Consider the following 17,945-nt stretch of genomic DNA (forward strand, 5'->3'; position numbering starts at 1 on the left):
AAGTTCCTGATCAACTAGTCACTGAACCAAATGGTTCACCACTACACCCAGAAATTGGTTGATGGGGCAAGAGAACAAAAAGCTCTGAGCAAAGGGACCCCAGTAGAAGTTTTTCTAAGGTTTTTGTGATGTTTAAATAGTTAAAAATGTATGTGGACATTTATCAAAGATAAAAAAAATGTTAAATCCTCTAATGTGGTAAGCCTGTAAAACACTGAAATTAACAGCATGCAAGCTAGAAAAGGAAATGAAATAAAATAACACTAAGATAAAAATCTGCAAAATATGGCTCATGCTTTAATATTAACTGTGGCATAAAATGAGGCAAAGTCAATTAACGGTTTATTTTCTGGACCATCTGGTCATAAAAATAAGACATAAAAGTGACAATGTAGAAACACAACATGACATTTTAGCAACATAGCAGCAAAAGCCGGCTGTTGAAAATACAATTTCGCACACGTTCCGGATAATATTTTTACTGAATTAAAAAAAACTTCACTTCATCAGTATGCACATGTAGGAAAACAGAAAATCCGACGCAATAAAATTATAACCATGGAAAATGGCCTGTAATTATTTCAGCTAGAAATAAAATGTGCACACTTTCTGAATAGACTTATATGGTAGAGCTTGGTCAAAAACGGATTTATATTACATTTTGTTTTGACATGTTGTATGAAAAGGCTTGTATTAGTTAATACAATAAATATCACAATAACAGAGACATACCATATAGATGATGACTATTTTCCATTAAGAAATAAGATATTTTCAAAGGTTTTATAATGTTTTTTTTTTTGTTTTTTTTTTTTAAATAAAGCAATAATCTATAATTTCTATGCAGTAAAACAACATGGCACTGGGGAATTCCGGCTGTGCGCCATGCTACTGCTAGCTGGTAGCAGGGACTTACATGGACGTGGTTGAAGCAGAGAGAGATCTTAAATGAGTGTTGTGAAATAAGTGACTGCTGGAGCAAAAGGTGGTACTGAATTGTGAGAAGCTGAAACCACAGCCCCTGAATCTGAGAAGATTACAACTGCAATGAAAAGAGTACGTTCTCAGAAGGTGGGAGAATTGGGAGGTTCTTGAGAGCGCTACTGGATGTAGTTTTGAATGAATTTCAAAGACCGCCAACAGTTACACAGGACTGGTTTTTATTCAAAAGAGTCAAAATTATACAGGACAATGCTTTCGGCACACACTCGCGCCTTCCTCAGGTCCACAAAATTTTTCTTACTGTCTGTAGTCCTAGCGGGGTTTCCTGTGTGTTGGCACGCTAGCGTGCCAACACACAGGAAACCCCGCCAGGGCTACAGACTGTAAAGAAATTTTTGTAGACCTGAGAAAGGCGCGAGTGTGTGCCGAAACGCGTTGTCCTGTATCATTTTGACTCTTTTGAATAAATACCAGTCCTGTGTAACTGTTGGGAGTCTTTGAAATTCATTCAAAACTACATCCAGTAGCGCTCTCAAGAACTTCCCAATTCTCCCACCTTCTGAGAACGTGCTCTTTTCACTGCAGTTGTAATCTTCTCAGATTCATTGGCTGTGGTTTTAGCTTCTCACAATTCAGTACCACCTTTTGCTCCAGCAGTCACTTATTTCACAACACTCATTTAAGATCTCTCTCTGCTTCAACCACGTCCAGTAGCGCTCTTGAAAAACCCCATTTTTTGCACGATTCTCTCGCTATCCCATCTCCGTACCCTTCGGGACTACGGATACAAGGGGTCAGAGCAGCAAACTGGATATAACCTCTCCCGCACACCCTCGAAGCCTATGGTACTAGGTGTACTTGCCTCATTGTATACCCACAGAAGGTCAGTGCAACACCTTGGGTGTTGGTGGTGGGCATTTGTAGCTGTTATCCATTCTATTGGCATTTAAATGATACACAAGGGAGCGCCCCGCATTTTTTCCCCTTTTCTCCGTTCTCAGACGGTGGTGAGTTTGAGACTAGCAGAAGGAAATAAGGAAGACTGGGTCTATCCTAGAACATAGCATGCCGCCAGTAAGTTTAAGCTAAGAGGTCATAAAAGTATGGCACCATGGAAGAAGGAGCCGAGAGTACCTGTGGAGCTTTTAAAGAACTGGCTGTTATGAGTTAAGAGGCCTGATCACCCTGATCCCTGAAGGGGATTTTGTTTGCTTGTAAGCTTCTAGAGCAGAGATCTAGAACCATAGTCAGAGAGAGATACTTGAGTTTAGTCAAAGCCACACCGGAACCACCAGCTCTTTATAACCAATTTGGTGCTTATTTGAAAGAATTTCCACACATATTGAACATTATGGCCCAGATTTATCAAACTGTGTGAGAGAAAAAGTGTTGAGATTTTTCCACAGCGACCAATCACAGCTCAGCTAACGAGCTCTGGTAAAGTGAAAGCTGAGCTGTGATTGGTTGCTGTGGGAAAAGCTTTTTCTCTCACACAGTTTGATAAATCAGGGCCTATATGTATGTTCCATGAAACCACCAAGCATAAGTGCCTCTTGATAGCACGTATTCCAGTTCTGCACTACAAATGGATTATGCCTAAGCATTTTTTCCTATGCCATCTTCTCCAGCAACCTAAGACTGAGGATATGATGCATATTTGCTCCCTGTCTCCTTTCCACAATATTTGGGTTACATCCCCACAGCTTTGTTTGCTAACATGGTAGGGCATTGGTAATATGCATCACTATGCAGGATATCATCACCCATTAAAGGGGTACTCCCGTGGAAAACTTTATTTTTTTTTAAATCAACTGGTGCCAGAAAGTTAAACAGATTTGTAAATTACTTCTATTAAAAAATCCAGTACTTATTAGCTGCTGAATACTACAGAGGAAATGGTTTTATTATTAGTCACAAAACGTAAAGAAAAGAAAACATCCAAGATAGCCTGAGGAAAGCTCTATTATTACTGTTAACAGATTCTACTGACACAACATATGGAAAAAATGCTGAATCTAGTGGTCAGATACAGAACTCTACAAAGAGCTTCTAATAGCACCAAAACTAAATTATTTGTCAATTATTTTAATAATGTGATAAATTAAACCAGCAATCTGATTGGTTATTATGGGCTACAGGTCAACTTTTCCTTTGGATAGGGGATATGATGTATAGGGGCAGAGTATAAGGTCTAAAAATGTAATAAAAGGTTCCCTTGGGGCAGTGTTTCTCATTGGGGAGACCACAGGGTGTCTAGCAGGCCAGGCAATGCTTCATAGGAAAATGGTAAGCAAATTAGGTGTCTTCAAGAAGACAGAAACCCGGCTCTGTCATCTAGACAATTTTTAAGGCTCTTTTATGGTTCAGACATTGAGCTACTGGGCAGCGACCTCCAAAAGGTTGGACTAGTAAGCCAGGGAAATAAAGCTGTGGCTATCTTCATACTCTGCTAGAGGCAGATGGTAGCTTTCTGCTTTTAACCTATAAATTGAACTCAATATTTAACAAGATTTGAAGCTCCGGGGAAAACTTCTTCAAATATATAATATAAAATAAACCAAAATGGAGGTAAAAGGTGGAAATTCATGGTATGGTGACCTTATGCATTAGATACATGTTGGCACAGCAGCTTTGTTTGGCTGACGCCTATTAAATTTGGATTTACCAATAAGAATCTAATGTACTTGGCCAACTTTACTGTCTAGAAAAATTCTAAATTTGTGTTAAAATTATCATTTAGTAATATAGCAAGAAGAGAGAAAAATTCATTGGAAAGAGCAAACTAGAGAACCATCTTATAGATGCCAGCTTTGCCTGACCTTATCAGACCATGTGATCTATGTACCATGGCAACAGCATATTCCTGAATAACTTAAACTATCCTTAGAATAGGTTATCTTTATCTCCTGGGATCTGCTTCATGGGCGCTGCAAGAACTGTTCTCCAGCGTTATGTCTCCAAGTGAAAATGAGCTGTGAGGAGAATGAAGATTCTGAGCGGAAGACTGACATGTGACGAGGGGTACGCGTTCATTAGTTTTATGTGGTGTCTATAAATATCTACTTATCTATCATACTAATATGTAGAAGTATACATGCTCAGATGATTCTACATGTTGAGGACTGATAAGGTACCATATTATCGTGTTTGCTAAACTACTTGTTATATGGTAGCAAAGATTCTAATCGGTTATCTTCAATTCCTTTTAAGAGGGAAGCTATGACCATAAACACATTATTTAATCTATATGCAGAGTAATCCATTTATTAGAACATCAACATCAAAGGAAAACCACTGGCCTGTGGTGGAGAGGGATGGGGAAGAACACTGCTGCCGGAGCAGCAAGGAAGGAGGCGACTAGTTTCGCGGGTTAAACCGCTTCGTCTGGCCTTAAGGCAAATCTAGATCTCTGGAGATGGACTTGTAACCTTGAGATTGTTGATATGTTTCCACAATTTTGGTTCTCAAGTCCTCAGACAGTTCTCTTCTCCTCTTTCTGTTGTCCATGCTTAGTGTGGCACACACAGACACACAATGCAAAGACTAAGTGAACTTCTCTCCTTTTTAACTGCTTTCAGGTGTGATTTTTATATTGCCCACACCTGTTACTTGCCCTAGGCTTGAAACCATCTTATTTTTCCACAATTTTGAAAGGGTGCCAATAATTTTGTCCAGACTATTTTTGTGTGACATTTGACACTTTGGTGTGACATTATGTCCAATTTGCTTTTTTTCCTCCCTTTTTTGGTTTAGTTCCAATACACACACAGGGAATAAACATGTGTATAGCAAAATATGTGTTACTGCAATCCTTTTCTGTGAGAAATACTTAATTTTCTTGAAATTTCAGTGGTGCCAACATTTACAGCCATGACTGTACATATACATGGGCTTCAGGAAGGCTGGTTATGGTATACAGCATGTGTAGGCTCTCTCTACAAAACTGATTGGTGGGCCAGTTGAATTGCTGTAGCACAAAATGGCACCGTTGCCCACAGTTATCTCCCCCCAGCTGTTTGTTTGTCCGCACTATGTTATGTTTTCTGTGATTCAATAAATCTGCACCGGAGCAAGCATCTGGATGGTGAGTGCACTCTACTTTTTGGACTTTTCTTTATACAAAACTGAGTTTATATACACTATATATAGTTTGCTGCTGTGCTTCTTGATGGTGTATTTACAGTTCCCTGTGCACATTTGATGAACAGGATTTGAAGCTGTATTCAGTCATTCAGTTTACATTGAAATCTGCAGCTTAAAATCATGTGCATCAAATCTGCACAGGATACTGTACGTGTGAATACATCCTTAAGGATCAACCATTCAGGATAAGAAGCCAGATAGATCTACAAGGTGAACCTCAACATTCTTGGAGTACATACTATAAACAAAATGGTTACCCTCAGTCTACCGCAATTTATCTACTATTACGCCTTCCATCCAATTACCGAGCAGCGCTATATGTTATAGCTCAAAAATAGGAATCTGATGTCACCAAGACACGATGAGCCGTACATGAATCGGTATGTGTCAGTATAATCATCAGAATTCCAGGAAAACTATATGCACGTTCCATGGTACTTGGCACAAACATGCAATGCTGCCCCCGAGAATGATGCATTATACAAAGCAGTCACTAGTTTACTACTCGATGGCCCTGATTTACTAACATGATCCCGACTCTTTTTATCGGTTTATGCGACACAATTTGTGTCACACGTCCTCTGCGACACTTTGTGAGACACTGGCAAAAACCAGACATTTTTCTAATTACTCAGAGTATTTTTTAAACCCGACTAAAAGCGCGTGGTTTGCACAATTAGGGGCGTGTTCCCGACATTTTCCTGACAAACCGACAGTTGTATTTAAAAACCCACTGGAAAAATAGTGAGATAAAACGAGACTGCCTTGAGGTGTGGGGAATCTGTTAAAAAGTGTGGGATTTTTGAGAAACCTGTTACTTTGTCCCCTTAGTAGCTTTTTATATACTTTATTTTTTTCTCTCTTTTTTACTTTTCGTGTTTGACAACCAATTAATGCCCATGAATGTAAAGTTACGTCCTGGTGCAGAATTACTTTGCTTTATTTATTTGCTTTTATTTTTCCTGTGCAACACTTTTTTTTCCCCGTGCGACAGAATTTAATATTATGGGTCAGAATTTTCCCGACATGTGTGAAACATTAATAAATACGTGTGAGAAAAAATAGTCAGGGAAAAAAAACAAAACTGAAAATACCCTGATATGCTCATCCAAATATGACTTGTACATATGTGCTTCTCTCCAGAAAAACAAAACAAAAAAACAAACATTTTATTTGTTTGTTTTTCAAAAAGTTTGAACTGAAAATGGGAACAATTGTTGACACATGTTATTGTGCAAGAAATCAAATATATATATATATATATATATATATATATATATATATATATACACACACAAAGAAAGTTGACCGCAGCACACAGAAGTATCAAAAGCAAAAAGAGTGATTTATTCCATGAACATAGAGTGCGACGTTTCGGTGCTCTCACAGAACCATTCTCAGGCTTGAGAATGGTTCTGTGAGAGCACCGAAACGTCGCACTCTATGTTCATGGAATAAATCACTCTTTTTGTTTTTGATACTTCTGTGTGCTGCGGTCAACTTTCTTTGTGTATACTGTATATATAATTATTATTATTTTTTTTATATGAAATTTTTTACTTTAAAGGGGTATTCCAGCTTTTTACATCTTATCCCCTATCCTATGGATAGGGGATAAGATGTATGATCGCAGGGGTCCCATGCGATCTCGGTGCAGCCCCTGGCATTCTGTGTCGGGCGCTGCCTCCAAGACGGAATTGTGACGTCACAGTCGCGCCCCATGCTCTATGCAAACATGTGCAGGGCCAAATTATTGTTTAGGCAATATTGCTCCTTGACCATTTTTTAGGAACCCATACAAACTCATCAGGCCATGTTTACATGTTGTGCCTGTGTCCTGGTAATATTAACATTTTTTGCAGTGGTTTCCAAAATTTTGGTAAAAACATCACAGTTTCACAGCCCTTTCTGAAAATCCAGGCAATAAATGTGATGTCACAGTAACACAACTGCAATGTGTGAACACAGTCTGACATTGTTGGAGATGAAGTAAATTGGTGTGAACAGAATTGTGCTTAAGGGTGTGTTTACACATTCACGTTTTTAATGCACTTTTTGTGTAGTCCAGAATCAAGAATGAATGTAACAACAAGAGAAGACTGAGGCTAAGTTTTTTTGTGGCCCAAAAAAAATGCAAGAGAAAAACGCCAGAATAAACGCCACAGCATTTTCCTGTGTTTGGCGTTTTTTTCTTGTTTCTTGCATTTTTTGCCTTTGAGTGGAAATTGCATTTTTGGCCCCTTTAACATAAAACAAAAAAAGGGATGCAGTAGTGATGGGAAAAAATGTATTTAACGAAATTCACATTTTTATAATGACATTTTTATAAATTTTTAAACAGGGGTCAATTTATGTGGGCAGGCAGGGCACTAAAAATGTAGCCGACAATAATAAAAATGTATTGTGTGTGTGTGTTAATCATTTTTTATATTTTTTAGGTAGTACTACTACTCCCTATTCCTGTACTAATAGACAGATCGCCCTGGGTGTCACTCCTATAACCCGATGCGATCGTTCATAATATAGCAGAAATGCGGAGAAGCTCTATACAGCGCTTGCATCTCTGCACTATACTCCGGGCTGGCCAGTGATATGAATAGAAATTCACATCACTCATTCATATTTTCCGCCCAGAGTGGGGATTGGTCGGATGGTGGCAGCCAATCACCGCTCTCAGTGGGAAATGTGAATGAGTGAGTGGCCGGCCAGAGTACAGAGTAGAGATGTGAGCGCAGGAGAAAGCCGCTCCGCATCTCAGGGATGAAGGACGATCGCAGCGGGTGTCAGGAGTGATACCCACTGTGATCTGTCCTTAATTGCAGGTACTACTGCTCCCAACATGGAGCACACTCTGCTCCATGTTGGGAGCAGAAGTACCTGCATTAATAGACAGATAACAGTGAGTGTAACTTCTGACACCTGTTGCGATCTGTCTATTAATGCAGGTACTACAGCTCCCAGCATGGAGCAGAGTGTGCTCCATGTTGGGAGCAGTAGTGCCTGCAGTTAAGGAAAGATCACAGCGGATGTCACTCCAACACCTGTTGCAATCCTCCTGTATAATGTATAGGTGCGGGCTATGCTGGGAGTAGTAGTGCTTACCTAAAAAATGTAAGCAAAAAAAATAAGTGAAAAACACACACATTAAATTTTTATTATTGTTGGCTACATTTTTAGGTCCCTGCCCACCCACATAAATTGATCTTTGTTTTAAAAATTTATAAAAATGTAGTTATAAAAAAGATAAATTTCGTTAGATAGAATTTGGATTGCTAAAGTCCAAAAAAAGAATAAAAACGCCTGCAAAAACGCCAAAGTTAAAACCCACATGTCGTTTTTTTATTCCCATAGACTTCTATGGGAGAAAAACGCGATGATTTCAGGGGAAAAAACACCATAGGCTTAACATGCTGCAACTTTGCAAAGCCGCCAAGGAGCTGAAAAATGCCAAAATTTCTCATTGATTTACAGCTAACATCTGGCGGCAGCGTTTTTTCAATGAAAAAAACGTCATGGGGGCCGTTTTGGTGGTTTTTGGGGAAAAACACACAAAAAATTTGTAGAAACCTAGGCTTAAGGCTTAAGAAAAGTAGAAACCTAGGCTTAAGGGGTGATTTATCAAAACCTGTGTAGAGAAAGTGCGGTGCAGTTGCTTATAGCAACCACATTTATTTATAACATTTTCAGAGGCCTTTTAAAAAATAAAAGAAGCAATCTGATTGGTTACTATGGGCTGCAATGCTCTTCCTGTACACAAATTTTGATAAATGTTCCTAAGGCTAGGTTTCCACGCAGATTTTTTTCTGGTGTTTTTTGGAAAACTGCCACTGCAGTTTTTGAGCCAAAGACAAAAGTGTATTCAAAAAGAATGGTAAATATAAAGGAAGGACTTAGACTCCTTAATAGTGGTAGTGGTAGTTTTCCCAAAAAAACGCCAGAGAAAACCTGTGTGGAAACCTAGCCTTAGTCTTTCCATGACCACCATAGATGATCTGTTCCTTGTATTACCTTAAAAAAACTGCATAAAAAATATATGAATGTGGAAACACACACTTAGGCTATGTTCACACGGCAGAATATTTGCGAATGTCCACCTGGAAAACACGAGCCGACTTCCTTTAAAGAGGTTATCCAGGAATAGAAAAACAGCTAATTTCTTTCAAAAACAGCTCCACGTCTGTCCCAGGTTGTGTGTGGTATTACAACGTGGCTCCATTCACTTCAATGGAACTGATATGCAGAACCACAGCCAACCTGGAGACAGACGGGGAGCAGTTTCCAAAAGAAACTAGCTCTGTTTTTCTATTCCTGGATAACCGATTTAAATAGGCGGTACCAGCAGAACATGCTGATGCTGGGACTGCTTGGAAATGCGCCGTCTCCATAGATGGCAATGTATTTCCAAGCAGATTCCACCAAAAAAGTGTTCACATGTCAGCTCTTATGGTGTATGCTTCACTGTGTAGCAGAATTCCACTGAAAGCAATGGGACTCTGCTGCAATGGAATTTCCGAGTGGAATTTTTCTGCCGGACTCTGCTCAGATATTCCGTCATGTGAACATCCAACAGTGATGATGGTGGTGATAGGTCAGGCAGCTTACTACTGCTAAATGTCAAACCTAAAGGTCTGAAGAAGAAAAAAAAAACAATCCATTTATCTGAAATGGCACCAAGAGATAGTCAGACATTTCAGATGTGTAAGGGTATGTTCACATGGCGGAATTTGTGCAGAATATCTGCACGGACTATTCCGCACAGACATTGATTTCAATGGGATTCTGCTGCACTGTTCACACGGCAGAATTTCCGCGCCAGACATCTCTATTCTTTCTGCATTGCAATCTATGAGACGGCACATTTACGAGCGGCCATAGCTTTTGCCAGATTAGGCAAATGTGCGGAATGTCCGCACATGTTTTCTGTGCGGACATTCCGCACATTTTTTCCTGTGTGAACCCAGCCTAATTGTAAAAGTCACGCAGCTTTTCTTATAATAGTCTGCATCAGGGCCGGCTCTGCCTATAGGTAATATAGGCAGCCGCCTAGAGCGCCCTCTTCATGGGGGGCGCTGCTCTGTCTGCCACAAGAAAGTAAGACAACCAGCATCCAAACCCCTCGCTCAGCCAGCAGCATGAGAAGATTTGTTACAGTGTGTCACCCCAGTGTCAAAGGACCGGCCAATGGACGGAGTCAAAGGGGCGACAAAATTAGCTTTTGCCTAGGGTGACAAAATTCCTTGCACCAGCCCTGGTCTGTATACAATAAATTCTCCAAGCCATGTATGAACATGTTGATATAGAGCAAGACAGTGAGAGCTTGCATTATATCCCTGGTCTATTGGGCATTATAGGACACTGCTAATTGGCCACTGGGTGGCAGTCTTATCTGGGCTCATTATGGTAGTATGTTTGTATTATTTAGAATCTATACGATTGTAGTCTATTAGATAACTGTGTATTTCAAGATGGGTATAAGCTGTTAGATATGTCTGGACAAACATCAGGATTCAGCTTCCATTTATATTAGACCAGTGTTTCCCAACCAGGTGCCTCCAGCTGTTGCAAAACTACAACTCCCAGCATGCCCGGACAGTCGAAGGCTGTCCGGGCATGCTGGGAGTTGTAGTTTTGCAACAGCTGGAGACACCCTGGTTGCAAAAACTGCATCGTGCCATGGTCGGTCCTAATGAATTTGGCGGATTCAGCCGACTAATGTGTATGTGCGCTTTAGCTTTGCAGGCTTTCAAAGGATCTCAAAGGCGACACTCTTGCCAACTATGCAGATGTGTTTTAAGAACTATTAGGGGTACTCCGATGCTCCAGTGTTCTGAGCATGTTGTTCAGAACGCTCAGAGCCAGAGGGCGTGATTGTGACATCACAGCCACGCCCCCTCGTCTGTCGACACATCCCCTCCTATAGACATAAATAAAGGGGGAGTGGTGTGATGTCTTGAGGGGCGTGGCCATGATGTCATGACCACTGCCGCAGGTTTGTTTAGAACGTCGGGTGCTGGGGGAGATCGTGGGGGGCCCCAGCAGCGGGAATCCCGTGATCAGACATCTTATCCCCTATCCTTGGGATAGGGGATAAGATGTCTAGCAGCGGAGTACCCCTTTAAGAAAAATGGACGGAAAAAAAGGAATACAGGAAATACTTTCTACTCTTTGAACTGCCGCCTATTTCTGGAGACAATGACGACGAATTCGTGTTTACATCCAGAAGCGTAGCTTGTTGCTTCTGGGCCCCGATGGAAAATTTGCAACAGGGCCCCATATGCCAATTAAAATACTGGTCTCTTAAGGAGAAGATGTGTTTTGGGGCCCCCTTAGGCACTAGGGCCCCGATGTGACTGCCACCTCTGCTACCTCTATAGCTATGCCCCTGTTTACATGCCATCATTATTAGTAGTGTAGAACGTCCCATTGTCCAGTCTGGAGTATAACGCCTGGAGACACACGGAGACAGCGCCAATGTTTGAACTGTTAAATCCTTTACCATGTCCCCATCTGTTTCTGATATTGAAACAGAAATAATTTGTTTTAGCGCAAGACTTGTTGACTTTGGATCAGATAACAATCTGTAAAATGTTTGTGTGACATATACTTGGATGGATTAACCAAGTGCTGGAAACATTGTCTAAGGTGTGAAAAGACGCTCTTACCACTCTCGTCCAGTAAGAAGTCATCCTGGTAACGGAACTTTTCAGGTCCACAAGCAATAAAAATGTCGTCATCTCCAAAGAAATCCTGAAGGCACATCACCTGAAAGAGAAGATGGGTTTTGTCACTACACGATATAACATCTCTCAATGTATAGTTCTCAATCCAAAAATATGCAATGCAGATATTGTGTAACACAGGTCTGTGCGAGGACACACCATCCATCTCATGTCATGGCAGAAAAGGCAAGGTATACAAGTATATGTCAGTCACTCAAATAAACATTTCAGTAGCCATTTTATACTAATAATGTACTAGCATACTTTGCTTTATACGTGGTGTCCCTGACACAGGCTGCTGTTGAAATGCTAAGTTTAAGAGTTTTGCAGACCCGAAATGCGTCGGCTTTCCTGTCCTGATATGTGTATTTTTGTTGGATGAATCAATAAAGGTTTCCTCTATTTATTGAAGGTTTCCTCTATTTATTTGTCTATGACACAGGCTGTAGTTATGGTAACATGTAGGATTGGTTCAGACCATGCTTGGGCGTCACGTCTCTGGTACGGAATACATTCGGGCACTTTCAACCCACATTGGGTCCATTTAATGTATTAGACCATTGTTTCCCAAGCCCAGTCCTTAGGTATACCAACAGGTCATGTTTTTGGAATTTTGTTAGTATTTTACTGGTGATATGACTATGATCAGTGCATCAGGCTTCACCACAAGGGTTCTCTGTAGGGGAAATCCTTTGGTATTCCGGCCCTATACATCTTATCCTCGGCCTATACAAAGGATAGGGGATAAGAGGTCTGTACGCAGGGGTCCCACCACTAGGATCCCCGCTATCTTGGTGCAGCACCCGTTATTCTGTGCTGGGCGCTACCTCTGAGAAGTGACGTCATGGTCACACTCCTTCATGACATCATGCCACGCCCCCTCCATTCATGTCTATGGGAAGGGGCCTCCCATAGATATGAATGGAGGGGGCGTGGTGTTACTTCATAAGGGGGGCATGGCCATAACATCACGTCTCGGAGGCAGTGCCCGGCTCAGAATGCCAGGGGCTGCACCAAGATCATGAGGGTCCCATCGGCAGGACCCCTGCGATCAGACATCTTATCCCCTATCCTTTGTATAGGCCGGAGATAAGATGTATATAAGGCTTGAATACCCCTTTAAATCATGACCTGTAGGGGGTACTTGAGGACTGCGCTTGGAATAGCCTGTATTAGACCAAGTTTAGTCTATAAGTGACTACACTTCTCAAATATAATGTATACTTTTATTTAGTAGAACTCAAAGGTGTGCACTGCTGTGCTTTTTTAGTTCCCCAAAGCAAATGTATTGGCACCTTTCTTGAACCTGGCTGAATGTAGTCACTAGTAGACGATGTTTGGACCTTTAAAGTGATTGGGCCCATCCTCGTACTGTATTGCTTTAGGGGATTTCTCCAATGGAAGGTTTTCCAGTGACCCCTTTGACCATGGTGATCACCGATGATGTTGATCAGAAAATTAAATGGTCGGGATCGGAGGAGGTAGTCAGAAGGCTGCTCTGATGACAAAAACTGTTGGCCTCAGCTTGTTCTTAGAGCAGGAATGGACAGGAAGACGCTTACCCACCACTACTGCAGCAATGTCTTTTGCTATTGTGGTCCTAAAAGTGCGGGTTTGGGACAATATCAGAGCATTAATAATTGTGATAATAGGTCTCCAACTTCAACTACAATGCCAATAAAGGGTGAAATCATAGGAACAAAGATCTCTTAGCTATCAAATCAGAGTTTGAGGGACTGTATACTCTACCTTGCATTTATCTAAAAATAACCTATGGGGAGGGGGTCTAAGGCATTGTGAACAGAGGAAATCCTCAACATGCTCCTCTAAAAAGATGATCAGCTAAATATTAGTCTCAGTATTACACAACCCTAATATCCCACCCCAGAGTGATGTAGAGTAGGGCACATAGTGTGACCCCTAATTCTACCCTAAATGTGCACATTGTAGATCACCTTGCTTAAAGAATGCTAGGACTGTGATTTAAAATCTTTTTTGACTTGGGTTTTTATACACAACAGCTTCTTCTAAAGTGATGCAGAGAATGACTGACTCATCTCTGATCCCCAGCTTAGTCACCAGCCCCTTGACTCCACCGGTAGAGGCCATTCGTATGCTCGGTCACACTTCTCATACCATATAAGCACTTCCTAGACCCCTCACTTCCAGTCCTCATGCTGACTACAAAGGCACCTGCTATTTATCAGTACAGACGAGGGCTCGGATGAATTCATTATTTTCCGGAGAAATCAGATCTCCATGGCAACAATTACATCACAATGATGCTCAAAGTATGTCAGCTGTGTAGACAACATCACAATAAATTTGTTTCTTTCATGATGTGACCTCAATAAATCACATTAAAAAGCCAGACACTTTAAGTGGGTAAATATCCTGTGCTTCGAGGGAGAATATAACAGTTTCTAGATGCAACGTCTTCTGTAATCTCTGCTTATAGAATTAAGAAACGAGTGCAGGATATTGGCTGGAAAATAAGTTGAATGTGTTCACAGTAGATTCCTCATTCAGCAGGTAGAAGTTATTGGTAGGATTGTTCTTATAAAAAACTCAAAATGTAAGATTATTGTCCAAAGTGCAAGTGGATTTTACCGATTTATGGTATGTTCACGCGTAGTGTATGCATTGCGTACTTTACGTAAGGAAATCCTATGGTAATATCTGCATAATATCCACAATAAAATCCAGAGCATTAAATCCACAGCATTGGGGGCAGATTCTATACAGAGAAAATGTTGCAAGTCGCTGTATATGCTGTAGAATTTACCTGCGAATGTCCTTGCATGAAATCAAGGTGTATACACTATGTTGGACATACCCTTAGGCCCTGTTCACACTATGGAAATTCCACTTGGAATCTTCAATGAAATCTTCAAGTGGAATGTTCTGATTTCAATAGGACTCTACTGCTTAGTTTTAACGTTAAAAGTTACATATTTGAACTTTCGACGAGGAGTTAGATTCTGTCAGATGACTGAACATGTGCAAGTTTCCGGCTAAATCTGCCCAACAAGTCCCAGGACTGCACTGTAGTGAATGGCATAGATCTTAGGCCATGTTCACATGTGCCTGATTCCGCATTGGAATTCGACACAGAGATTTCGGAGAAGCAGAGTCCTGTTGAATTTAATGGGATTCTACTGCTCTGTGCACACAGCGGTACAGTATTTCTGTGTCAGATGTTTCCAGGACAGAAATTCCGTGTTCCGTGTCCACAGAAATAATTAACCTGGTCATACTTTCTGCGGAGACCGCACGGAATGCATAGCCTTCTATGCGACGGCGCAATTGTGCAGTCTTGGAGTCGGCATATTATGCCAGTGCCACATTCTGCGGAATGTCCGCACAGAGATTTTTAGTGACATAGCCTTAATGGAGATTTTTTTTAAATCCCCCTGTGCCTGGGCTGCAAAAAGTAACAAAGCAAACTTTAACTCACCTTCCGACGTTCCCCCCGTTGTGCCATTATCTGTGTCTCGGTCCTCTGGTTATGGCCTTCTTCCTGCTTCCTGGGGACGGTGGTGAGTTATACTGCGCTCAGCGTATCGCCGGCCGCAACGATGTCCTGCCTCGACCAGTGATAGGCTGAGCCCTCTGTCATGTAAGGAGCCCGAGCAGCAGGGAGAAGGCGGGGCCCAGGCTCCCTACATGACCGGCCGGCTGAGGTGGGACATCGCTGCGGCCGGCCATACACTGATCCTCAGTAAGCAGGAAAAAGACCGACACTGGAGGACCAAGACACCGATAACGGCGCAACGGGGGAACGTCCGGAGGTGAGTTTACACTACAGAATCTACCCAGAATTTCCACAAGGAATTTCCAGGTGCAAATTTCTGTAGCATGAACCTGGCCTTACTATGACTGCCTGGACAAACCTTTCTCTGGCGCTTCACCCCTATAAGTTCTCCCACTCTCACAATAAAAACACTGACACTTGTGTAACCTTTTAAGTGGGCTGGGTGGTGGTCACAGCTCTTGTATTAAATATATATATAAACAAAATCTGTAAATAAGCACAACACTGCATAGCAGTAACCATAATCTAACAGCTTGCCGAAACACTGCTTCAGCCGAAGTAGTATGCCCCGCCGTCTCCACAGCGTGCATGGAATGCCTTCGGCACCTTGTATACTCCAATTTTTTACCTCCTCACACCAGCTGTGACTCACAAAATTTAATAAACAAGGTGAACAAAAAACAGCACCACGGCCAAATGAGGAATCCAACCTCCCCGTAGGCCAAAACATTTTTTGTTGTTGAAAAAACACATTTTTTTTGTAACATTCTTTTATTTATTTATTTATTTTTTCACAAAAAAGGGGGGGGGGGGGGGGACATAAAACCGTCACGTCCCACAACAGGACGCACGGGTGGGACCTTAAGATGCTGGTGAACAAGAGAGGGAATATTTCCGGGGGAAGCTGTACCATATCCCCTATGGGCGTTCCCACAAACCCCTCCCCATGAATTCCTAGAGTGGGATGGTCAACTTGCTGCATCCCAGTGCTTAACCCTTACGTCCCCGGCAGTCAGGGCCTATGCGGCTAGGTAACCTACAGACTTTTAAGGTGGCATTAAGAGTTAAGACAGATACAAGGGACAGCGCTGCCAGGGGGACAGCGCTGCCAGGGGCACAACTGAGCATGAACCACCAATGGCCTCAACTTCATGGCATACGTATGATCTTGGCTTCTCACGTAAATGTATTTTCTACTAAAATTAACTTTTCTATAAAAGACACAGAGGAATATGGAGTCCATCCAAGCCTTTCTTCACTGTACTAATCTCACTAATGTGATTGGTTCTTAGTATATGTGGCCTGATACATCCACATAAAACTTGGTATATTGCTTTTAACTAATCTATTTCAGACCTGAATTAAGGGGGGAAAGGGGCACTTGCCTGTGTATGCCAGTGTTCTTCTAACTGTGGACCGCTAAATGTTGCAAAACTACAACTCCCAGCATGCCCGGACAGCCAACGGCTGTCCGGGCATGCTGGGAGTTGTAGTTTTGCAACAGCTGGAGGTCCACCGTTTGAATACCACTGGTGTATACTTTTCCAGTGCTTGGCAGGGTTTCCTCCTACATTTGACCTATTATAGGTAAAACAGGTGAATTAGACTGTAAGCCCCATTGGGGATAGAGACTGATGTAAATGACTACCATCTTTGTACAGCACTACAGAATGTGACAGTGCTATTCTACAGAATGTGAAACAATGAATGAACTTGCTTTATGAGGCGTTTCCTACACTCAGCTACTAAGCTATAAAGTAAAGGGAGTAATGCCTCTTCCTATATCATCTCATCTCACCACTGCCCCCTGCTGCAGTTTTGGCTAAAAGGGAAAAGTACATGAAAAATAACTACAGTGATTTGTTTATCGATGGCTATGTTCATACATCATAAAATGAAAAGCAAAATATGTCCGTAAAATGTCCCTAAATCGGTATTTAGTCAAATGGTGTGCACCATGAAAGTCAATGGAAAAGTGTCTGTCGGCAAACACACTGTTTAAAAAACATCCGTAATTCCATTGTTGGAATGATGGAATTACGGATATATTTTTATTCTTATTTTACGGATGTATATTGCTATTCATTTTATGCTGTGTGAACATAGCCTATAGCATGCCTTCCATATATAAAACATTTGTTTTCTAAGAATCTCAGGGATGTGGAATTCCTATCGCCGGACGCCCGGGACTAGCAGTTTTGGGCGCCGGGCAGGTGAATTTGTCCGGCCCTTAGCCTTAGCTTCGGGCAAGCAGGGCCGGACCTGACAAGTGCGGTGGCGATCTGCAGTCTGTATGGAGCGGGCTGCCGACTCCTACCCGCTCCATACTCTGCCGCCTCCGACAATAAAAACCTGTATCCTCGGAAGCAGAGCAGGGGAGATGAGAAGCTGTGTATTGGTCTTCTCTCCCCTGCTCTGCAGACGTACGGGGGGAGATGAGGGGGCGTGGCCTCTTGCTCTGCAAACGTACGGGGGGAGATGAGGGGGCGTGGCTTCTTGCTCTGCAGAAGTGCGGGGGCAGATGAGGGGGCGTGGCTTATTTCTCCCCGTGCAGACCTGCGTCCTCTGCCTTCACTCCCCCCAGCTGTAGCTTCGGAGAGCTGAGG

General features: G+C 42.0%; 1 protein-coding gene across 4 annotated transcripts in view; it reads right to left on the reverse strand.

Annotated features, from left to right (window-relative positions):
* Positions 1 to 17,945, reverse strand: part of DCLK1 (doublecortin like kinase 1) — a 408,196-nt gene that overhangs the window by 206,145 nt on the left and 184,106 nt on the right. For all 4 annotated transcript variants that reach the window (XM_056561920.1, XM_056561919.1, XM_056561918.1 and 1 more), the window contains exon 4: positions 11,748 to 11,847. In XM_056561920.1, coding sequence (XP_056417895.1) covers positions 11,748 to 11,847 — 100 coding nt within the window. The remainder of the gene's footprint in view (positions 1 to 11,747; positions 11,848 to 17,945) is intronic.

Source organism: Hyla sarda, chromosome 2 (genome assembly GCF_029499605.1).
Source record: "Hyla sarda isolate aHylSar1 chromosome 2, aHylSar1.hap1, whole genome shotgun sequence".
In the NCBI taxonomy this organism is placed as follows: Eukaryota; Metazoa; Chordata; class Amphibia; order Anura; family Hylidae; genus Hyla; species Hyla sarda.